General features: G+C 37.5%; 1 protein-coding gene across 1 annotated transcript in view; it reads right to left on the reverse strand.

Moving 5' to 3' along the window:
- Nucleotides 1-333: 333 nt before the first annotated feature.
- The window catches only part of EIF2A (eukaryotic translation initiation factor 2A), a 31,220-nt gene continuing 6,659 nt past the window's right edge, over nucleotides 334-24,894 (reverse strand). The window contains exons 2-14 of the mRNA XM_007502045.3: nucleotides 22,047-22,116; nucleotides 19,519-19,593; nucleotides 18,096-18,214; nucleotides 16,334-16,433; nucleotides 15,879-15,961; nucleotides 15,248-15,321; nucleotides 15,002-15,146; nucleotides 14,707-14,823; nucleotides 11,590-12,161; nucleotides 8,182-8,292; nucleotides 6,317-6,448; nucleotides 2,083-2,148; nucleotides 334-904 (exon numbers count right to left, since the gene is read on the reverse strand). Of these exons, the coding sequence (XP_007502107.1) occupies nucleotides 839-904; nucleotides 2,083-2,148; nucleotides 6,317-6,448; nucleotides 8,182-8,292; nucleotides 11,590-12,161; nucleotides 14,707-14,823; nucleotides 15,002-15,146; nucleotides 15,248-15,321; nucleotides 15,879-15,961; nucleotides 16,334-16,433; nucleotides 18,096-18,214; nucleotides 19,519-19,593; nucleotides 22,047-22,116 (1,730 nt within the window). The 3' untranslated portion in view covers nucleotides 334-838. The remainder of the gene's footprint in view (nucleotides 905-2,082; nucleotides 2,149-6,316; nucleotides 6,449-8,181; nucleotides 8,293-11,589; nucleotides 12,162-14,706; nucleotides 14,824-15,001; nucleotides 15,147-15,247; nucleotides 15,322-15,878; nucleotides 15,962-16,333; nucleotides 16,434-18,095; nucleotides 18,215-19,518; nucleotides 19,594-22,046; nucleotides 22,117-24,894) is intronic.

A 24,894-nucleotide genomic window follows, 5' to 3' on the forward strand; every position in this document is an offset into this window, starting at 1 on the left:
TGCATGTTCTTTTCAAAGACTCCTCTGTCCCTGGAGCTGGTAGGGTAGCTGCTGTTCTGGCCTCAGGCTCCCCATAGCATGGGGGCTTTGGCCCTGGCATGAAGCCCTTCCAGAGTCAGGTGGTGGAGGGGTGGACATAGGGGGGTGTCACTGCCACAGTGCCAGAATTCACATAGGCACCTGATCCCACTCAGGTCTGCTGCAGCTCAGAACACCCGGACTTAAGAGATCCACCACTTTGGCCAGCCCCAGAACCAAAAATTACAGGTGTGGGCCACCACATCTGGTTACATTACTGATATTAAAATAATTTATTATAAAGATCAGCCGGAGTGTTTATAGATGAAAGTTTATTTGATGATATACTTTGTAAAATAATTATAAGAATTCTGGTTTTTGATCTAACACAAAACCAAAGTTCTTAAATTTAAAATGTTATTTATTAAGTTCTATAGTTCTGTAGAAACTGTAAATAACTGAACATTTGGGCTCCGTTGCATAAAAATTACATGGGATGTTCAAACTGTCAGATTTATACACTCTCTAACTCAAATGCTTATTCTAATACTTAATATTAATTATTATTAATACTAATATGTATCATAAGCATTTTGACACCTGTTTTTGAAAATTCAGAAAAGCCAATTTAATAGACATTATTAAGCAATTTCCCACATGCACAAATTTTAGGATAAGTGTTTAGAAATATAGATGAACATTAAATATGTGCATGTGTGGACTCAGTAATTTGCAACAAAAGAAATTAATTATTCTATTGGGTTTAACACAGAAAATGTATTTGCACTGATTTCAGGTAAAACTTATTTTCCATAAAACTTCAAACACCCAATTCCAAATCTTCCAATTCTTGTAGTAGGGCTGCTTCCTTCTTGATCTTCTCCATCTAGAAAATTTCAAAACATTACACTGAGTTATTCCAAAAAATATAAAAAGAGAAAGCCATTATTTCTTTTTAATCTGTTAATAAGAATCTAGATACTTAAAGAAATAGCATTTCCCACAAAACAAATAAAAGAAAGGTTCTACATCACATTTTCTTGGTATACTAAAAACAAAAAGATAAACAAAGGGCTTACTTAATTGTTAAAAACCTTCCCTTCTGCCTTTTTTTTTAAAACCCTCATCTTCCATCTTAAAATCAATACTATGTATTGGTTCTAAAGCAGAAGAGCAGTAAAGGCTAGGCAATGCGGGGGTTAAGTGACTTGCCCAGGGTCACATAACTAGGAAGTGTCTGAGGTTAGATTTGAAACTAGGAACTCCTGTCTCCAATGGGCCACCTAGTTGCTCCAACAACAAAGAATTTATAAAAATTAAGTTTAAAAATTCCAATCTAATCATGCTGTCTGCATACACACTCTATATTAATACACCAATGAAAAAGAGTCCAGTTTGTCTATCTCACCTGCTTGTTTGCCCTTTGCCCAAGGTGGGAAGGGTTTGGCTACATCCTGCCACCAAGAACAGCTGACAAAGAGGTTCAGTTTGGGCCTATTATGCAACCCCCCCCCCCCCCCCCCCCGGCAGCTGGTGAATGAGAATGGAGCAGGCTCAGGAATTTCAAGTTCATTGGAAATGGGGGCAGAAATGAATGGAAGGCTGCCATGATCTTTAGCAACAGTCCAGAGGATGGCAGATATTATACACTATTTTGGTAGTCTTGGTCCCTTCTCTAGGCTTTCCCAGACACAGGCACACATCAATATACACCTGTATTGGGGGGGGGGGGGGGGGTGCTTTTGCTGACAGCTTGATTCTTGGAGGAAAAAAAAGAGTGCAGCTTGTCACCAAGTCCAAACTTGAAATCTTTCCAGCTTGCCAGGATTGATACTTCACTAAATGGTTTTGTCCAGGGTCATCTCTTAAATCACAGCAAGGCATCAAAATAAAACTTCAGTGGAATTAAGTAAAACTTGACTTTCAAATTATCTGAATAGATATGGCACTTTTGAAAAAAAGAAAAAATGGTTCTAAGAATTTACATCATCTTAGCTAATAAATTATATCAGAAAGGTAACCTAAAGAGATACTCTGACACCAAAAGAAGATAGAAGGTAATACCTGATTCTTCTCTAACAGTTTACCACCAGCTGCTTGTTCTTTCAGTTGTTCAATTGCTTTCAGTTTCTGTAAAATCAAATAATGAGGTTAGGGATTTAAAAGAAAACAAAACAACAAAGAAAATAGTATTAGAAGACTTAAGTTATTACTACAAACTGATATGTGAACTGGAATAAGGCCAATTCATTCATCCTTTATTTAAAATCAAAATACTGTGGCAAAAGTACCAGGATGGAGTCCTTTTGTTCCCCTTCAGATAGTGTTTATTTTTTGTTTAAAAATTTTTTTATTCAAAGATATATTTTCCAAATTACATATAATAACAATTTTCAACATGTGCTTTATGAAATTATAAGATCCAAATTGTCTCTCTCCCTCCCTCCCCCTTCTTGGATATAGTAAGGAATGTGATCTGGGTTGTATATTTATTATTATGCAAAACTATACTTCCATATTGGCCACTGTTGTACGAGGATTCTCATATAAAGCCAAAACCCCAAAATAAAAGTGTAAATAAACTAATGTAAAAGATGGCATGCACTGATCTGTGTCTGACTCCAACAGTTCTTTCTCTAGAGATATGGATGCTAATGGATAGCATTCTTTGTCATAAGTCCTTCAGAATTATTCCAGATCATTATATTGCTGAGAGTAGTCTTTCACAGCTGATTAGCCCACAAGATTGCTGTTACTGTGTATAACAACGTTCTCCCATTTCTGCTTATTTTGCTCTGCATCAGTTCATGTAGATCTTTTCAGCTTTTTCTGAAATCATCCTGCTTATCAATTTTTATAGTACAATATTCTATCACCAACATGTACCATAATCTGTTTATAGTTATTCTCCAACTGAGACAGCTCTTCAACCTCCAATTCTTTGACACCACAAAAAGAACTGCTACAAACACTTTTGCACAAGTAGGTCCTTTCCCCCCTTTTTATTATATCTTTAGGATATAGACCCAGTAATGGTATTACAGGATCAAAGGATTTGCAATGTTCTTGTACTCCTTTGGGGAGTTCCGAATTACCCTCCAGAATGGTTGGATAAATTTGCAACTCCACTAAAAATGTGTTAGTGTACCAATTTTGCCATATTCCCTCCAACATTTATCATTACTGTCATAATGGCCAATCTGATTGGTGTGAGGTGGTACTTCAGGGTCATTTTAATGTACATTTTCCTCTAATCAAGAGTGATTTAGAACATTTTTTCATATGATTATTGATAGCTCTGATTTCTTTATCTGAAAATTGCTTGTTACATCCTCTGTCCATTTGTCAATTGGGGAATAGCTAGTGTTCTTATAAATTTATCTTAATTTTCCATAAATCTGAGAAATTAAAGACTTTTACCACATAAATTTGTTATACCCCCCCCCCAGCTTGTTATTTCCCTTCTAATTTTGGTTACAATGACTTTGTACAACAGCTTTTTAATTTAATATTATCAAAATTATTTATTTTACCTCTTATAATGCTTTCTATCTGTTGTTTGGTCATAAATTCTTTCCTTCTCCATAGATCTGTCAGGGAAACTATTCTATGTTCCCCTAAGTTAGTTATGGTATCACTCTTCATACCTAAATCATATATCTATTTTGGTCTATACCTACTTTCTGCCATACTGTTTTCCAATTTTCCCAGCAGCTTTTGTTTAGTGAATGGACTATATTTTAAAAAAGAATTAGGTATCAATGGCAATGTAACAAATGTACTATACTAGATTTGCAAAGTTTTTAAAAAGCCATTTGAATTTGAGGAGGAAAAGCCAATTTTTAAACACCTAAACCCATAAAATGTAATGCTTCTTAGTTGGTACCTAGTATCACTCTATACCATAGTCCTTCGGTATTCCACGAGGCAAAGAATAGCTATGAATAATGATGTACTATTGAAGGGAGCCAGGAACACATGCAGCTAGCCTGAACACACAAATACCATTCAGCAAATGGTACTGCTCTACTCTATATGTTGAGAATAGCAGCTTCAGCATCAATGCTAACAACAAATAAAAAGGGTCACTGACATATCTTAAAAGAGAAAATGAGAGCCAATGAACTTAAAATCAGTTGAAATCATTTTGCATGCAAGGATAAAAACTCCTTTCAATAGCAACAAATGGAGAAAATAACTCCACTAAATACACTTGCAGTATTTTTTTCTCTACAAAGAAGCTTTATTCATTGCATTTCAATTCATGCAATCTGAAGTTCATGTAGCAAAGTAGACAAGCAAAATTATTAATTTGCTTCTTGGGTTGAAAAAAAAAGGGGGGTGGGCAGGGGAAAGGAGGGAGAAAGCCCCAGTTTCTGGGGACAGATGGGGTCCAGAAGAACCCTGTCATTTTTTTTTTTAATTTTAAACATTATTTTATTTGGTCATTTCCAAACATTATTCACTGGAAACAAAGATCATTTTCTTTTCCTCCCCTCCCCCCCTTTCCCTCTCCCATAGCAGACCCACGATTCCACTGGTTATCACATGTGTTCTTGACTCGAACCCATTTCCCTGTTGTTGGTATTTGCATTAGAGTATTCATTTAGAGTCTCTCCTCAGTCATATCTCCTCCACCCCTGTAGTCAAGCAGTTGCTTTTCATCTGTGTTTTTACTCCCACAGTTTGTCCTCTGCTTGTGGATAGTATTTTTTAGATCCCTGCAGACTGTTCAGGGACATTGCATTGCCACTAATGGATTAGTCTATCAACTTTGATTGTACCACAGTGTATCAGTCTCTGTGTACAATGTTCTCCTGGTTCTGCTCCTCTCACTCTGCATCACTTCCTGGAGGTTGTTCCAGTCTCCATGGAATTCCTCCACTTTATTATTCCTTTTAGCACAATAGTATTCCATCACCAACATATACCACAGTTTGTTCAGTCATTCCCCAATTGATGGGCATCCCCTCGTTTTCCAGTTTTTGGCCACCACAAAGAGCGCAGCTATGAATATTCTTGTACAAGTCTTTTTCCCCATTATCTCTTTGGGGTACAGACCCAGCAGTGCTATAGCTGGATCAAAGGGCAGACAGTCTTTTATCACCCTTTGGGCATAGTTCCAAATTGCCCTCCAGAATGGCTGGATCAATTCACAACTCCACCAGCAGTGAATTAGTGTCCCTACTTTGCCACATCCCCTCCAGCATTCATTACTTTGCATAGCTGTCATGTTAGCCAATCTGCTAGGTGTGAGATGATACCTCAGAGTTGTTTTGATTTGCATCTCTCTGATTATAAGAGATGTAGAGCAATTTTTCATGTGCTTATTAATAGTTTTGATTTCTTTGGCTGAGAACTGCCTGTTCATGTCCTTTGCCCATTTAGAACCCTGTCATTTTTTTTAGAAAAAGAACATAAGCAATTATCATTACTAAAAATATTTTCCTGAAAATAATTTTTCTTCAGTTATGTTAAAAATATTATTACAAACCTTAAGAGCCTTGAGTTTGAGAATTATTAGAAGGTAAAGGGCCAGTTTGTTGTGTTAAAAAAAGTACAACTAATTAGTGAAGGTAAAATAACTTCCCCATTTGCTACTTACTATGGCTAAGCCTTACTACTGCTCTCCACAATAGAGAAACTGCTAGGTTTAATGAACCACTAGCATCTAGAGAGAAGACTCAGGGAGGGGAAAAAGCGACCTTGTGGATGTGACTGTGTCCTGGAGGTTATAAACATTCCCCACCTATATGAGCTTCTTAGTATCACCAACTTAAAAACTAGACTAGCACTGAAGTGCTTCAAGTTAATTCCCATAATGTCTGACAGTGGAGTACCAAAGACGTGGTGAACCAGCTTCAAGGCATGGCATGAACTACCACTGGCCAACAGTGAAACTCTGGGCAAATCACCGACCTCTTGGTTTCCATTTTTTTATCCCCAAATGGCAACAGAAATGTTGAAACTATCTCACAGGGTTATGGTGCGGTAAAAAAGGCAATATAGGTCAAAGGGCTGTAGGTACGAAGAGCTACAAGGCTAGGTGGACATTCAGACTTACTGCAGTCACACTTGATTTCAGATGGAATGCTGCAATCACCAGGGAAGAGACCAGAACCAGGCCGTCTTCTCTTAGTTTCACAACATGTGAACAGAGAGTAAGTGAACTATAAGCTGCTTATAATTATTTTCCTGCCATTTTGTTTGTAGGAAAACTACCTCTTCAGATGGACCCCCCCCCCCCCCATTCTTCCCAGTCGATTTCTGCTTGTCCATTTAGAAAGAAGCTGATTACCTTTTTCAAGTTCTTGATCTTTTTGTCTACCTCAGGGTCTCCTGTTGTTGGCAGAGAGACAACATTTCGTGGAGTGCTCTGCTGCTGAGCTGAGTTAAGGGCCAAATCTTGACCGCTTTCACTTCTTGCTTCCTGTAGGAATTTATTTGTTAGATGCAATTTTCTAAGAAAACAAAAACACTAAAATTTTCAAGCCCAGATGTAGAAAATGCATAAATCGAAAGGTGACTTTCTCTTTTGCACACTGTGAAGATATAAATTGAGGGTCTAAACTGGAGGAATGAGTAAAAAAAATATATTATCAGCAGGGCTAAATATGTACTCATATACATAAATAAGAACAATATAATGAAGTTCTTAGGAAGTAATTGCTTTTTCTACTGACTAATTCCAATAATATGGCTCTTTCTAACACTGTGGTGATATAACACTTTGGGGCTAAATTCCAAGAATATATTTTGATATTTTTCAAGTTAAATAAAAAAATTAAAGACGGAAAAGACTGTTTCAGGAAAAAAAAACTGAAATAAGGTTCATTTTCCCTAAATAGATGAAGAGATTGTAATTTAAGTCCACAACTGGTTGCTGAAAGTAGCAGCTACTTTGCTTCTATGAAGAAACAAGTAAAAGTAAAATATTCTGTAATTATGAGACTTAAGTATATGTATTGATTTCCAATCTTAAAAAAGGCAAGATAAACACTACTATGCTACATTCTTTCTTATCTGATAATCACTTGAAGATGGATGCTTAACAAAAAATGAAATCCTTTTGGTTGAACTCCCTAGTCAAACGGACTGTGCTTGTAAAACTGCTACTGACTGCGCAACTGACTCCTTTATCTTGGCAGCTGTCAGGGCTATGTTTTATGGTTTGTTATTGGAAAACTCCTCTGGTAAGTTAATGAGGCCAACATCATATGGTTGTACCTGCTCCTGGGCCTGTGGTAGCCAAGTTGTATTTGTTTATAATTCTAAAACTTTTAATTTTAATAACAAATCTCCACATAAGTTTTCTGAAGTTATATGATCCAAATTGTCTCCTTCCCTACTTCCCTCCCTGCTCCTGGAGTTGACAAGCAATTCAATCTGGGTTATACATGTATGATCATGCAAAACATTTCCATATTATTCATTTTTTGTAAATGAATAGTCTTATAAAACCAAAACCCCCACATACCAAAACAAAAATAAACAAGTGATAAATCATATTTTCATCAGCATTTTTACTCCTGCAACAGTTTTTTCTCTGGAAGTGGATGGTATTCTTTGTCATAAGTCTTTTGGGATTGTTCTGGATTGTATTGCTATTAGTAGCAAAGTCTATAACATCTGATTGTTCCACAATATTGCTCTTCCTATGTATACTGTATTTCTGCATATAACGTATAGCTGTATTTCAGGACCTACCAACTTAAGGCAACCATCTCATCAATGTGTGCTCAAAGGTGCATCACTAAAGAAAAAGCAGAATGTTCTTGAGGAACTTCCTGAGTAGAGTAGGTTAGCCTAGATGAGATGTGGTGATCAATCAGAGCCAACCCTTCAAACTGCACGCAAAGAGAATTATAATCTCTTTGTCTGTCAGGGAAAATTAGATTTTATATCTCACAGTTATTTTCTACAAAAAAATTTTTGGGTCTTTCATTTTGTGATGCCACTTGGAAAATATTTGTTTTCAGATCACAAAAAAACCCATGTCTTATGAACATTCTTCTATTGGCACTAGTAAATTTTTTTTTCCTCTATCAAAGGACACATTCAATTTATATCATCTCAGATAAAATATCCATTAAAAGCACATGTAATGGGGGTGTGTGTCTCTCATTGTTGCTCAAAAAGAGGCCTCGAATAGTCCCAAAGTACCTGTTTTGCAGCTTTCTTTGCCTCATGTTTTCTCTGATTTTTAAGAGCTGTTTTAGACAATGGCTTGTCATTTCCTGAATGTTTCATATTCTGTGGTGGCTCCTCCTCATGCTATGGAAAACACAAAACAACAATTATGAAAAATGCACTCCATGGATTTAGTCATACAGAATAACTAAGGAGACATCTTCCTACATAGGACATTTTATCACATTTAATTTTTTGGACTACAAAGACGTCTGCTAAAAAGCTTGCTGTCCCTTTATTGTGACATGGAGGCCACCCTAGGTTCTTTGAGGCAGGCTTTGCCAACAAAAGAATCTTCATGTAAGGGCCCAACAAAGTTCCCAGTAGCTCATGTGCCATCAGAGGTGGCCTTCAAGGGACGGTATTCATGGCTAGCACATCTTTCCAAACTGCATGAGGCATGTCAGGATGGAAATCTATGTGGATGCAAAATGTAGTCACAATGACAAAAATCAGAGGTCCTTTTGGAGCAGGAAGTACTAACAAACATTTTGAAACTTATCAGTAGGTAAAATATTTCAAATGTAAGAATGAATTTAATTAGGCCGTTCATCAAAGCTAGCACATGATATCTCTCAGCTACATGAAAGCCGGCAGGATTAACTTCCTTTTGTGCAACAATAGGGTTTTTCTTAGTAATTCTGTGACATCTGATTCTTATGAAATTAGAGACCAGGAATAACTTCCAGGGAGGCCTTTTCTGGTTGCTATGAACTTGAATTATCCAAGATGCTTATTTTCTTTGCTTAAAAATTAGCTCATTTACTTGCTTTCTGTGTCAAATCTGAGGTTAGAAGGCTATCAATGAAAACTCTAAGGGTCATCCAGGAAGGGAGGGAGTAAAGTTCAGGTTCACTTACTAATTACATTTGAATTTAATTGAGATGAATCTAGCAGCTGCTGTTTGTATTACAAAGATGCTTCAGGAAGCTAAAAACTGATTCATGTGCTCTCACTGGGGATTGGCTCCCACTTACACTACCAAGCACATGCGCCACATTCCACATTCCAGGTGAGGAATAGTTTGCATCTGGTCTTGTGAGGTCTCTAAAATGCTATGAAATCTATGGCATACCTTGAGCCTGCCCTTGCCTCTTTGCACTCTCTTCCACATACACACTTACTTTTTTCTTTATTTTTAAGGTAAGTTGTAACACCAGTGGGGTTAAGCTTCTACCACATTCTGCAACTACAATCACCATCATCATTCACATTTATAGGGTGCTTTAAGGATTTTTAAAGAACGTTCTTCACAGCAATCTTGTGAGGTAAGAAGCAGCATCAATACTACCATCCTGATTCGATAGATGGCAGAACTGTGGCTCCCAACCCCAGGCCCCTCTACGGCTCTATTCCACTGCTTCTGCAAATACGGTTCTAGTTCAAATAAAACTTAAGAAAATGCTGAATGCCAAAAATCCAAGAATGGGGTCAAAGTAATAGGAGCCATCTTAAAGCTATTTATAAAAGGTAACACCATTTTGGAAGGTTTATCAGCTCTTTCAGGTCACCAGAATGTCATTTGCTATTATACTGAGAATATACTTCTCTTTAGGCATATGAAAAACAAACTTACCTGATGGTTAAATTATAACAGACATTTATAAAGCAAGCAGACTACTTGTGCTTCTTTTGTATATCATAATAAAAAGGACATGGACATTTGTGCACATTAGGGTCTAAGTACTTCATTATTTGAGAATTTTTTGCATTATAAGAGATTATGGAATTTCTTTCCACAATGAGCTCTGAGTCTATTTAAAATTATTCAACTTAGGGAAAAAATGGACTTGGATGATCTTAAAGGAACACATCCATTTTCTAAAGCTCTATATTATGGCCTGGTGGCCTAATAAAGTCACTTCAAGGTGGTCTAACTTAGAATTAGTGTGAACTTTGAACTTGGGAACCCACACATATAACGCAGTCTCCTTTCATTAAGTGCTCCTTCCAAAATGACAGGCCCCTTAAAAATCTAAGGAGGGGCATCTTGAGTTTTTAGCTTCCTTAAATACTTTTACAGTTTAACAAAATATGAGCCTGGGGAAAAAAAAATCTACCAATTTGATTCCATTAATTCAATCACCATTTTATTAAGCGAGGTGTTGGTGCTGGGCGCTAGAGATGAAAAAGGAAAAGCCCCTCCTCTCCGGATGATAAGTAGGGGAAATGAGGTATGTTCACAAAAATATGTAGTCCACCTCCGAATGGGAAAGGCATGTAGAAGAGTTAACACTGAGAAGCAGAAGAGGCTAACTGAGGACAGGGTTCTATGAGATTTGTTCTAGAAGGTTTACTGAGAGGCTTGAAGGTAATGTCATTTGCTAAATACTTTCTATGTGCAAGATGAGAAACAAGGATCCAGCCACCTGCAAGACTTCCTACCTTTCATTATCTCATGTGATTCTCCAAGATTCAGAAGGTGACACTATATGACACTTCTTTTCCCCATGGTAAGGGAATTAATTACAACAAAGATGGGGCAATAACAGAACTAACTCACAGCAACTACTAAGATAGAATCTGTTCTTTCTTAGGTTAAACAGAAATATGAGAAAGAATAATACATTTTAAGCCTTACTGTCACTTACAAATGATATAATTCAAATTCTTCCTAAGAAGTTCAGAAGGTGAAAGAACACAGTTATTTGATAATGGGGCAAGGATATCTTTAAAAAGCTACTTTCTGGGGGGCAGCTGGATAGCTCAGTGGATTGAGAGCCAGGCCTAGAGATGGGAGGTCCTAGGTTCAAATCTGGCCTCACACACTTCCCAGCTGTGTGACCCTGGGCAAGTCACTTGACCCCCATTGCCTAGCCCTTACCACTCATCTGCCTTGGAGCCAATACCCAGTATTGACTCCAAGATGGAAGGTAAGGGTTTAAAAAAAAAAAAAAGCTACTTTCTGGCATTTCTCTTCTTAGTTGAGGTATCTGTTTCAATGTCACCCTTAAAAAAATAATAATGTCACCCTTTATTATTATGGTGGGCAATAAGATCCCTAAGTATTCAGCCATGATTACTGATGTTCATGGATGCTTATGGAAACAAAATATTTAAACCGAACAGTAAGAGTCTCAGGGGAAAAAGAATCTCAGAATCTAAAAACTGGAGAGGCTCTAGTCCAACCCATACATGCAAGGAATCACCATCCTGACACATCTGACAGGTGGTTATCTAAATATCACTTCAAGACCGCTAAGAGAACCCATCATTTCTCTAAGGCAGGACATGACACTTTTGGACAGCTTCAACTGTCATCTCTTTGTAATTTTTACACTTAGTTCTAGTTCCATCTTTTGGGGCCAGTTAAGTTGAATTATGTCATCAAGAAGCATTTAGGAAACACACAAGCCTAATCCCTCCTTGCTCATAACTTACCAGTTTGGAGCTGGTAATAGGTTTGTTTCTTAAGGCTGGTGGTCTGTAAGCCTCTGCAACCTTAGGCTCCTTCTCTGGCACTTCACTTGGTACTGCTTGGTAAGTTACTGCTTTTGCTGGAAATACTCCATCCAAAAATGGCTGCCAAGACACTTGCCATATTTCTGCATTTGATGGGACGTCATACTTGTGTAGAATTGAGCCAGTGTAATGCCAAATCTTGTATCCATTACTAACACGTAACCTTGGAGCACACGTAGCAGTTACAATATGCTCTCCATCTGGACACCAGGCAAAGTACGTAGAATCTGAAGCCACTGGTTTGGAAATAAGTTTGTAGTTCTTAACATCCCACACTTCCATCTGTCCCCGGAGATTTCCGAACCCAGCAAGTACTAATATATGTCCGTGAGGGCTGTAGTAGGCTGCATTTCGAGGACCAGTCCCAAAGTCAAACACAGGATCACATTTCAAATTGAAAATTGTGGCTTTGGCAGGCATAAAACCATAAACAGCACAAAATTCAGTGGAACTAGAATTCCAGACTACATCATATATGGGTCCATTTTTTGCTAGAAGGAGAATACAAAACCCAAGTTATTAATAAATTCATACTGATAAAAATCCCCAAAGAGCTAGTTTAAAACATTCCAGCTGGCAAAGTTTCTTGAATATGCTTTAGAATGTTGCTCAGGAGAGAAAGTGCTAAACTACAAAGTCTAAAATTGTATTCACTCAATTGCTGTAGGTACTATTGGCAATGAAAGGCAGTGCCACACTAGTGGCTGGCAAGCTAGCCTGAAAGTCAGAAGATCTGGGCTCTCACTTCTGACAGTCAGTTATCACCTGACACAAAATGGTAGCTGGACCCTTGGACAGGTCACTTAAACTCATCTCTTATTGAGCATGTATGGATTTGCAATGGAAGGAATTTCCTCACTAATGAAATCACAGGCCCAGAAAGCAAATACAAACACATACACATGGACACTCACTCTTTCTCTCAACAATTCCTCTCACAGGGGCTATATGATCTTAAATGCTTCAAACTCTAGTAATGTGGTCAACATCGGTAGTCATAGAAAGTCACCATGCTATTTGTGTAAATAATTTAAAATATAAAGGTAAGTTGCTTTCTAGTTAAATTTAAAATACTCATTAGATTCTGCTTAAGTCTACAGAAGGGAAAGCATACCAAAATAACAAACCCGTTACCTATTACTATTTGGAAAATCAAGTGAGAAAATGTATGTAAAGTACTTTAAGAAGCTTAAATCACTATATAAGTAGTGCCCATTATTATTAATGAATGATGAAAGTATAGCTCCCAGGCAGACTGTCAGTTTAGTCCACTGTACATTCAGATCCCCACTCATACAGAAACTACCATCAGGCTCTGAAGGGTAAGTCCACTGGAGAGGCAAAGGGACTCAATGGCCTGACCCAAATCCTAATGGTCTCTTCTTCCCAATGATATGCATTAAGTTCCCTGGGCCTCAACACTTGTCCCTTATAGCTAAACTCTCCTGTCTAAGATTTCTCCCCATTAGAAAGTAAGCTCTTTGTTTTCTACTTGAAACTCCACAACCTGGCATAAGGCTTGGCATATTACAAACATTTTAAAAGTACTTTTCCATTTTATTCTAGTCTTACTAGTTTAACCTGCCTTTATAACAAACTACAAATAGCTGCTTTTCAAACTAATTCCTTTACCTGGTTAGCAACATAATGATCAGTTTCAAGTTCCTGATCTCCTAGCAAGGAGTTGGTAAGGCCCAGTTTCAAATTTCTGATGTCAACCTAATCAATGCTTGGAAATTATTTTACTTTGTTTAAATGAAAAGGGGGGAAGTGAAGAAGAGTTCTTATTTATTTCTTTGATAACTTAAGGATCCATGACTTCATTAGTGTGGGTATTCCCTACATTGAAACAGATGACAACCATCTGTAAATAACTTGGTCAACAACTGCCTTTGAGCCCTGTAAAAATGGAGACTTGAATCCAGGACTTCAATCCCCAGAAGTCCTTGCTCCACTTCCCCAGAATGCTTTGTAATTTCACTGAATTCTCACCTGGGCTGAGAGCAAATTATGATATAAAGGGTCTCCGCCGTAGGAGGGCTCTCTTCTCTTCCTGTCTCCGCTGGCAAACAGACGTCCCTCATAATGTGAGTGAAATTGAATTAGGCCTCTCAGCCCACCTAGCACATGCCTTTCTTACTTGTATATTCTTAAGTTCTTAATCTTAAATAAACCTCTAAAAATATAATACTCCTTGTAGAGAGAAGCTAATTTCTACCTGCCTCAGTTTCCCTAAAACTTTAACTGTTACAGCCCTAGGTCAAAAGCTTTAAGCCACCCTAGTGATAAGCAATAATTCCACACTTAGCTAGTCTGGCCTTCATCAAGCAGAAGCTCTGCTTTGGCAAGACATTATGGTAATGAAATCACCTTTAAAAAAAAAATAAAGGTTTATATTAATTTAAGGTCGCCAAGGAATTCACTTATGAAATTCCTAAATGAATACTCAAGTCAGTATGGAGTTTTATGGTGGTTTAATTACAATGGGAGTAAGAAAGAAGGAGAGGGAGAGAAGGAAAGAAGGGGAAAGGGAAAAAGGTTAACTCAACCTTCTGGCAGAGCCAGAGGGAGCTTAGGCCTGGAAGGCCAAGGTAGAGAAGGGAATCAGTCCTTCACTCATGTGACCGATCTGAAGGAAAGCTGCCTGCGGGCCTCCTCCTTGCTCGAGCTCCTAGAACGAACTGGCGCCTAGCCCTATCCACAGGAAGTGAGTGATCACCAGAGGCTGTTCTCTGCCTCACTTCCTGTGCCTCACACGTGCCAATGGTGGCTCATGCTTGGCTTGGGACAGCCCAGGTGGGCAGTTAGTTATTTCTGATTTGCCATTGACTAGCACATGCCCGTGTAGTGTGGGTGTGCACAATTTTGGGTGCTAGACCAAGCAAGATGGAGATTTAAAAATCACCACATGCAACCACAGGCTCTCAGGGTCCATTTTAAAACACTGAAAATACTTATTTACCATTACTAGGTTAAGAGTTTCCCTTTACATCCAGTAGATGGCACTCTACCAAAGGGCTAGAGTTGAGAACTTACGTAATTGCACCACAGCACTTTCTCCATTGGTTGCAATGTAGTGTAGGGTTTGTTCTCCATAATAAGAAGCTCCTGTCTTGTCAACATCTGTACTAGCAATTACTAGCACAGCAGTGGCTATAAAATTAAGAAGTTTAAATTAATTGAAAACTGCAAACCAATCTAGAACAATCAGTAAAACTCCAACTGGAGTTAATGGAAACCATATCTGATTCTGCTTTAGGGAAGCACAGGTTATTAACAAAAGGAAATAGATAAACTGCCAAATAAAAAGGGATGAAGCAGGCCAATGTACCTTTTTTGTTCCACAGCATTGTCACCTTATCAGCCTTAAAGAAGCTTTTGTTGGCCAGCACAGCATGAGGCCCATTAAAATTGGGGTACTGGTACAGTCTCACAAATGATGGGGCTCCCTTGCTGCCAGGAACGTAGACAGCCACCTGAGTCAACACAAGGACCAAACCATTTCTTTTTAAACTCTAAAACTTGCGACAGATCATAGGCCTTGGAAAGTTGTGATGTTAGTAAATAGAATAGGCACCTTGCATGGTTGGGGTCCTGGTGATAACACAAAATCACTAATTTTCTGTAAATGGAGTTTGTTTGCAATTGTACCTGAAAAATCATAATTGGGATTAGGTTAAAAACAAAATAAACTTTTTAAGCTCCCCATTTTAAAATAAAATATTATTTTATAAATGCTAAAGCTACTTAAATGAAATCTCTCTACTTCACAATTTTAAAACTAATTCTTTATAAGAATTAAATATATCCTAAATTGTAAATTTGCCATGTTAACATGGCCCAAAAATTATACTGCTCTGACATTAATTTAAGAACTTTATCTGTGCATCTGTAATGTCAAACTAATTCAGAAGGAAAGCGAAGTAGTAAAAGAAAGCATATTTGAGATCCCACACCTGCTTGTCATTTTTCCTGTAACACAAATTGCTAATTTCTATTTTACTTCAGTAGGTCTCAAGTGGTCATATTTCATTAGTTCTTCTCAAAAGGGAGTCTTTCAAACTGGTGAATTTGAATTCTAGTTAATTAAAAAAATTAACAAAAAGAAAATAATATGGAGGACTTTATGTTAAGAAGAACTTTGGTGATAGAACAAAATTGTCTTAGTGTGTTATGCATTATAAGATATTATTTAAGTGTTTCCATACCAAAGTTGTTGTTTTCAAAGAAGTGAACTTCATTGTTAACATTTCTGGCACAAATACTTTCATCATCTGCCCAAGATGGACACCTATATTTAAAAGAAATAATAACATCAAAACCAATAAAATTATGAAAAAATGCAACATTCAAATGACATTTCAAATCTGAGGTTTTCACAATGCTGATCAATATTCATTAAATGAAAAAAGTCCAGACATAATTTAATTACAAAAGCTAGTTATTACTGATGGCAACTTGGTCTGCATTAAGCTCTTGTTTCTTCAATTCAATTACTGTAACAAAAAGTATATATTACTGTACATTCTAAACAACGCAACCCAGAATTCCTTCTGGCAAAACACTATTTTGAAAGTCAAAACCACAAGATACTATAATTTTAAAAGAATACAACATTTTTACATTCCTTTTAAAAAAACTAAGAGGCTTAATTTTTTTTTACCAGTTCTGCATCTTTTTCTGGATGAAAGACTTTAAACATTTTCCAGTTTTCACATCATAAAGTTGTAGATTAGGTACTCCTGAAGTGCCATCTTTAGAAGCTGGAACAAAAAATATATTTTCAAAATAGTAATTTCCAGATATGAGTTATGAGCCTCCCTCCACTCATTACTGCAATTCCAAAATGAACTTATAAAGAAGCTTACTTTGACCAGCACTATTCAGATGAATTCAAAAGGTTGACCTAGAGCAATTTAATTTTTCCTCCAATTTCAGCGCTTCTTATTTAACCCTGGCTTCAACTGCCCACTATTAAAGTTACTATTAGATTCTCCCCCTTGGGTGTGACAAATATTTCAGAGTCAGTGCCTTCTGTTTTCATACTTCGATAAGACTATTATAGAAATTTCTGGTTTAACAAGTTTAACTCATCTCTTGCTGGTAAACTGATTAGATCTTGTATTGTGAAAGCTTGGTTTTATAATCATGGAAAAATGTTTGTCTTCCCTTGATCATAGTTGGTTTAATATTTTCCTTTCTCCGTCTTCCAAACTTTGATGGATCGGTGATCACACTGACACAAACACTACTCCAACTACAGATCACAACCCCCCTACAACTTTTCAGTCTGTGATTTATTAATCTATACTCTCCCATAGAAATTTCTGTAGAAATTCCTGTCACATGTTTGCTTGATGTGTCAGGTAACTAGTCAGGTATGGCAACTCAGTTTTCTATACCCAGCAGGAGTATCTCCATTACCTTCAGACAATTCTGACTCTTTGAAAACTGTGGTGTTCTGGGCAGCTGTGGGGCACAATGGATAGGGCAGTGGACCTGGGGTCAAGAAGACTTGAATTCAAATCCTGCCTCAGACACTTCCTAGCTTTCTGGTCCCGGGCAAGTCAATGAATATCTTTCCACCTGATTCTTCAACTGTCAAGTGGAGATAAATAACAGCTTGTCTCTCCCATGGTAGGAGTGAGGATTAAATCAGATCACATGTGTTAATAACGCTTGGGTTCAAAGCCACAAATGCCACTGGCAGAGACTAGTATTAAAAAGATGGATTTGGGGGTCAGGGAGCAGTGTCTGCCTTCCTCAATCAAAGATGATGTTCAAATGCTTTTACCTAGTTCCTAGTTTTACCTGTTTCAAAATATTTGTATTCTGATAATAAGACTATTAGAATAAAAAATGGTAGGGTAGCTAGCTAGGCAGCTCAGTGGATAGAGCGAGCACCAGGCCTGGAGTCAGGAGAACTTGGGTTCAAATTTGGTCTCAAACACTTCCTAGCTGTGTAACCCTGGGCAAGTCACTTAACCCCAAATGCTTAGTCCTTGCCCTTCTGTCTTGAGGTGTTACAAAGACCAGAAGTAAGGGTTTAAAAAAAACTGACCACCAGAACACATTATATTGAAGTGAAATGTTATTTTCTAATAGATTTCTGCTATTAGTCACTAATACTTTAATATTTAGCTAAAATAAAAACACTGAACTTTCACATTGTGCATCATCCAACATCTATTAATGCAACTAAAAACTTCCCCCAGATTCTAAAAATTACTTCTATCAGGGCTGAGCCCTTAAGTTTTATATTTACTATGTTATGTGTATTCTACTATGATATTAAAGTCTTAATTATCCTTAGGCTTTAGATAATTCAATAGCATACAAGTTTCAAGTTTTTAAAATCTATACATTTTCACTCAATTCAACTTATCAGTGTTATCAGAATTTTTTACAGATAGTTAAATACTCACTTGTGTAAGGCTGCCATATTGCTAGGACACTATTTTTTGGTGAAAATTCAAGGCAAACTGCTTTTGGAAGATTGAAGGAATGCAGCAACTCATTGTCAGCAACATTTACAAGATTTACCCTGGAAGCAAAAGAAATTGTTTTAAAAGTCATTATACTATTTTAGAATAACCAACAATATAATAAATGTGATATATTCCATCATGTGCAGATAACTGCAAAAGGTTCATTAAGACAAAAGCAAATTTTCATAATTTTACTAGCAATTTATAATTTTAAAAATGTTTCCTTAATACTAATCCTGTTAATGCAACTATTTTCTCTACCCTCTATAAATACTGGGTCAAATTATTCCAACTGGAGAACATTTGTTCACAACTTTCAATGGGTCTTCACCAGCAAACCGCCAAACTCCTGCCCACTATATTCTCTACTTCTAGAATAGGTATTTTCTACCTGAACTTGCCAATCAGGCAGACTTATGGAATGGGAAGCAACAGTGACTAGTTAGCCAGAGAGAGTGGAAGAAGACTTCTGTCTATTTGGGTTTTTCTATTTAAACCCTTACCTTCTGCATTAGTAACAATTCTAAGAAAGAGTGGCAAGGGCTTAACGTGTTAAGTGATTTGCCTAGGGCCATACAACTAGGAAATATTTCAGGCAGATTTGAACCCAGATTCTCCTGACTCCAGGACTGGCTCTATCCTCTGTGTTACCTAGATGCCCCAAGTGCTGTCTATTTGTGAGATGCAATATAAACAGATAGAAGTGGAGACATGTCTGTTAAAAGGCAAGAATATGATGATGGCAGAGGCTGGAAACTGGAAAGTATAACTCAGTTAAAAACAAGTAGTAAGTAAGGTATGAGAGTGGAAGGCAACAACATAGTAACGAAACTCAGAAAATTACAAGAATTGATTTTTTAAATGGGATAATCATTAGTTATTATTATTATTATTAAAAAATTAAGAATTATGGTATACTGTTTTTCTCTTAACAAAATATTTTTATGCCAAATCAGTTTCCCAACATCACATTTTATGTAATAAGGCTTCAATACTGCCTTCTGAATCACTTAGAAAGTATACCATGACAAATTTCATGACTGACCATGAAGCATGTGTTTTAAATTACAGTGTGTACATTTTTTAAAATGCAAAGCAATAACTTAAGACAATTTTTTTCAATTTCCTTACAGGCAAATAATTTATCAAATTAACTTCCCTCCCTTCACTCCTAATTTTTGGTGTTAAGATCTGAACTATTAACAAATATAGTGGTTGTAATAACTTTGGAGATTTGGTAGGAAGGCTTTATGAAAGATGGCTTCTATTTCCAATATGACTTCAACTATGCAAACAAGGTACATTTTGTATCTCCAACAAAAAGAAAGGTGAAAACATTAACTGCACACCATGTACTTACTTTTCTCCATTACACCAAGCAAACAGGCTTCCATCCTTACTAAAGGCATAGACTTTGCAATTTTTCCCTGATTCCCTGAAAACAATAATACAAAGTTAGTATTCAAAGGTAATAAAGACTTAGCTTTTATAATAAACTACTGCCATAAGATAATCCAAGAGTTAAATAAATACAATTGATTAAACTTTTTGGGAAAAGGGTATTACATTAGGCAAAAATTAAAAGGTCTGTTTCTAAAGTACAATCTAAAATTAAATTGTAAAAGCATAGAACCATTATTTTACAAATAGAAGCCTAGAAAAGTTAGAACCCCGATCCCAAGCCTGCCTGCCTCCCTCTCTCTCTCTCTCTCTCTCTCTCTCTCTCTCTCTCTCTCTCTCAATGCAACATTCTAGGAAGGTGATATATAAATACGCACATGCACACACTGATAGTGTGAAGCCTTCTAACTGGCTGGCCTGCCTCAAAGTCTCTTTCTGTTCCAGTCTCTTCTCTCAGTCACCAGTGTGACTTTCCTACAGTGCAAGTCTCACCAAATTCCCCCTCAAAACTCAGTAAACTCCAGTGGTGACCTAATATCTAGGATCACCTATAAAGGCCCAGTGCACCTTGCCCCACCCTTCTGAGATGTAAGCTTCCACTTCCCAGTAAGTGCTCTGGAGAAGTCATATTGGAAATAGAAGCCATCTTTCATAAAGCCTTCCTACCTTAACCTACCTCCTTATCTTCTTATCTTACATCTCTGAGCCCTTCTCTCTACTCCTAGCCATCACCTGTGTAGCCATCACTCTTATCACCTCTTATCTGGATTAGCACCACAATCTCCTGACTAGTCAGTTTCTTCTGCCTTGAATCTCTCACTACTCCAGCAGATCTTCTGTTCTGTTACCAAAGTGACTGCTTACCATGCCACTTCTCTATTCAACCAATGGCAGTGGTTCCCTATTACCTCTGGGCTAAAACAGAAGTACTTCTAAGTAACCTTTAAAGCCTTCCATATATAGCCTGGCCCCCCTACCTCTCTGGCTTTACTAACCATTTTCTCCTCCTCTGGTCCTCTGAGATCTAACTAAGTTGGGCCCCTCTCGGCTCAGAATCTTTGGGCTGAAATACATGCCTTCCTCTGCTCGGTCTCAAAATGATGACTCAAGTATTAACCCTACACAAAACTTTCCAGATCTCACCCCCATAAGTTACCTCGTTAACACTTTGTTTAGGCTGCACACACCACTAGATATATCATTTCCTTTCCTGTCAGAATGACGGATTATGCTTGTTGCATTTGTATCACACATTATTACATTGTACTTGTGTACCCAGTGCCTGGCACACAGTAGCTGCTATCTTAAGTGCTCATTGAACGAAGGTTAGCATGCATGAATTCTTCTTAGTGGCTGGATACTCTCTCCTAGTGATTACTGCTACTTTCCTAGATATTTTAAAATTTTCTACTTAATATGACATTCTAAATTTTTCTCTGGGATTGATGATATCAAGGTGTGGTTTCCAGAGCCAAACTTTTCTCTCCCTTTATAAAAATCAAAACAGTATTTATATGTGTACAATATTCTGCAACCACTTCCATGACCCATAATTTTTCAAGGATTTCCAGAAGTGGTTTTACAAGTGTTTTCAATGCTTTGGAATATCATTTATCTAGTCCTGGAGACTTACTCTCAAATTAAATTGGCTGGATACCCTCTATTGCCTCACCTATTTTGGAATTGAATTCCCTCTTTAACTATATTTGTTTTGTATTTTCTATTCTGAAGATCCTTCTCTAAGGCAGAGATGACGGAAGAGAATCCAACTTTTTCTCTGATCTCAGAACTTTGACCCAAGTGGATGGAGCTTCTGTTTTAAAAATGGCTTAAAAAGACCTATAATAGAATGTACTACTTTTTATATGGCTCAAAAAATATTGTTATATGGAAATAGGTTCTGATCAAAGACACATGTAATACCCAGCGGAATTGCACATGGGCTACAGGAAGGGTGGGGATAGGGGAGGGATGGGTAGAATATGATTCTTGTAACCAAGAAATAATGTTCTAAATTGACTAAATAAAATTTAAAATTTAATAAATTTAAAATTAAATTTAAAAAACATTGTTGTATGATTTTAGGAAAATTCATTATTCTGAAAGATACTGACTGACTGGGAAAACCAGGCATGTGTGAGTTTCATAAAATTATTTTATCTCGAAATATAAATTTCTCTTTTTTCACAAAGTGACTTCACTGATATGGGGAATTCCTAGATGAAGAAATTCTTTCCACTAATGTCAGGTGGTGCTTCCTCTACAAGTAATGTTTTAAGAGTTGTCAAGAGCCCTGGAAGGCCACATGACCTGCTGGGGGTCACCCAGCAAGAGTCAGAATCAGGACTCTACTCCAAGCCCCCTCCTGGCTTCAAGGCCAGCCCTTTCCCCACTACACCATAGTTGTCTCCATTTTTCTCACATAAAATACTGAAATGGAAAACACCACCCCTAATTAACAATAACTTTCAAGAATATAAATCATACCTTAGAAACACTGTGTTTTCTGTAAAATTTGGTGGCCCATTTACCATGTAAAGCCCCTCTGATCCTCGGACTAGAGAAGAAAAATAAAAGATGATTATTGCATTGTAATTTAACCATTCATAGGAGAGGGGCAGTTGGGTGGCCCAATGGATTGAGAATCAGGCCTAGAGACAGGAGGTCCTGGGTTCAGATCTAGCTTCAGACACTTCCTGACTGTGACCCTGGGCAAGACACTTAACTTCCATTACCTAGCCCTTACTACTCTTTTGCCTTGGAAACATTACTTAGTATTGATTCTAAGAAGACACTGAGGAGTTTTTTAAAAAGGTTGTCAAAAAGCCAGTACTCCAAACTAGGTTGTACCCTTTCAATGTGACTAGGCCAAATTCCCCATCTGCATCTGCAAATGAAATGAACCTCCCAGAGATGTAGTGAGAATCAAAGCAAAAAAAAAAAAGGACAGGTCGAATCTTGCAGTTTCCAAAGACTTTCACAGACTTTAAGGTGGTACCTTAGAGACCAACGGTAAAGTCGGCTAGAGGTGATGGACTACAAGTATGGAATGGGGAATACGTTTAAAGTTATGGCCACTATGTCTACTGGTTTGGGTTGACTGTATCTATTTGAAATGATCAAAACCGATTCTGTATCATTTTTTATTGATACTATTTACATTTAATTGATTTTGACCCATAACTGCTTAAATCATGGCTTTCTGTCTGAATTTGGTTCAAAAACCAGCAGGCCTGCAATGAGTTAAGTTTAGATCCTCCTGCCAATCACTGTTCTATTCTTATATCTAGGAAAGCTATCCTTGAGGGATGCAAGTAGACACCAGAGAGTCTAAGCAGTATCTACATGCCACCAAACTATCCTTCAAGGATTTGGTCTACTATCTCTAACCTTTCAAGTGACTCAAATGATAAACATTTCTAAGTCACAGAAGGAAAAGGGTGTGTGTGTGAGGAGGGTAGCGAGCCCCTCATTCCCTCCAACCAATCATATTGCTCACCATGCCTCAGCTATCACATTCTTCTTTTTTTTAAACCCTTACCTTCCATCTTGGAATCAATACTGGGTATTGGCTCCAAGGCAGAAGAGTGGTAAGGGCTAGGCAATAGGGGTCAAGTGACTTGCCCAGGGTCACACAGCTGGGAAGTGTCTGAAGCCAGATTTGAACCTAGGACCTCCCATCTCTAGGCCTGTCTCTCAGTCCACTGAGCTACCAGCTGCCCCCAACCAAGCACACTTATTTTATGGAAATTACCTTACTTTATGTCTTATCTGATTTTAATGATTAGAAATTATTGTTACATTCTAATGGGAAAGACAACACACATGTGTATATATACATATGAAGATGATACAAGAAAATCTTATGAGGAGAAGGAATTGGAGGAACTGGGAGGCTTTCTACAGAAGGTGGCACTTGAGCTGAATCCTAATGGAAGCCAAGAATTCTAGAGTTGGAGGCGAGGAGAAAAGCAGTCTTGATATGGGAGAGTAGGAACAACAAGTGCCAAGGCATGAAGACAGGAGATGGGAGTGCCATGTGTGAGGAACAGCCATTAGAAAGATGGGAAAAGGTCAGGTTGTGAAGAGTTATAAAAGCCAGCGAGTAGTGAACTAGTCACATTATAGGATTTCCTATAAAATCCTGGCCTCAGGAAATTCAATGTGATGGTTGTATGGATATAGTAATATTTTCAAGTCACATTGGAGAGAGAAGACTTACACTCTAATAACATCCTAGTAACTACTTAGTGTAGGGAGGTCATGATAGAAGGCAAAAATAGCTTTCTATATTCACTCACCCTTTTCCCAGAAAGAACGTAGTATCTATACTGGAAATAACACTATCCTGGGAATCAGAAAACTTAGCTTGAAGGCCTGGCACTAAGTTGTGTGACTGTGGCCAACCATAAGTTGTTTCTGAGTCTGGTTTTCTCATCTGTTGATGAGATTGGATTACTTATCTACTACTAAGTTTTCTTACCAAAGAGGCTTACTTAGAGAAAAAACTTAATAAACTTTCCCATGTTATTTAAATGAGTATCAATCTTACTGTTTCTGACACCCATAACTACAACCAATTTGGTCCTCCAGGTCATTTATTTAGTGGTTGTCTGCACATTCCTTGGTCAAGGAAAAGTATGTCTTGGAAAGCAAATGGAGAAAGGCAGACCGAATTATTAACTAGAGATGTGTAATCCCCTAGAGCAGGGATCCCCAAACTGTGACCCCCCTGAGGCCATATATCTATCTGGTCCCCACCGCACTTCTGGAAGGGGCACCTCTTTCATTGGTGATCAGTGAGAGGAGCACTGTAGGTGGCACTGCTGTAAAGTGCAGCATCACTCTCAATCCATTGAGCTACCCAGCTGCCCCCCAATGTGCAATCTTTAAATAAAAAACATAATGCTTCTTTTTGGTAATAGCAAGTTCATAATGAAAACTTCTATAGTTCAGAGGTCCAATTTTACCTAGAAAATACTATAGGAAAGGCATTAAAATCTCAGATTCATAACCTGGTACTGATTGGATCAAAAACAGTTTTTTTTCAAAAGACTATTAGTATAACCTAATTTTCAGATAAGGGAAATCACTAGGCTATTCTGAAGGCTAATAAACTGCTGTGTATTAATGCACATTAAAAGGTTATATTTGACTACTGTGCTCAAAGGAATAATAAGGTGGAGGAATTCCATGTGAACTGGAATGACATCCAGGAATTGATGCAGAATGAGAGGAGCAGAACCAGGAGAACATTGTACACAGAGACTGATATATTGTGGTACAATCAAATGTAATGGACTTCTCTACTAGCAGCAATGCAATGATCCAGGAC

The sequence above is a fragment of the Monodelphis domestica genome, chromosome 8 (genome assembly GCF_027887165.1).
Source record: "Monodelphis domestica isolate mMonDom1 chromosome 8, mMonDom1.pri, whole genome shotgun sequence".
Taxonomy (NCBI): domain Eukaryota; kingdom Metazoa; phylum Chordata; class Mammalia; order Didelphimorphia; family Didelphidae; genus Monodelphis; species Monodelphis domestica.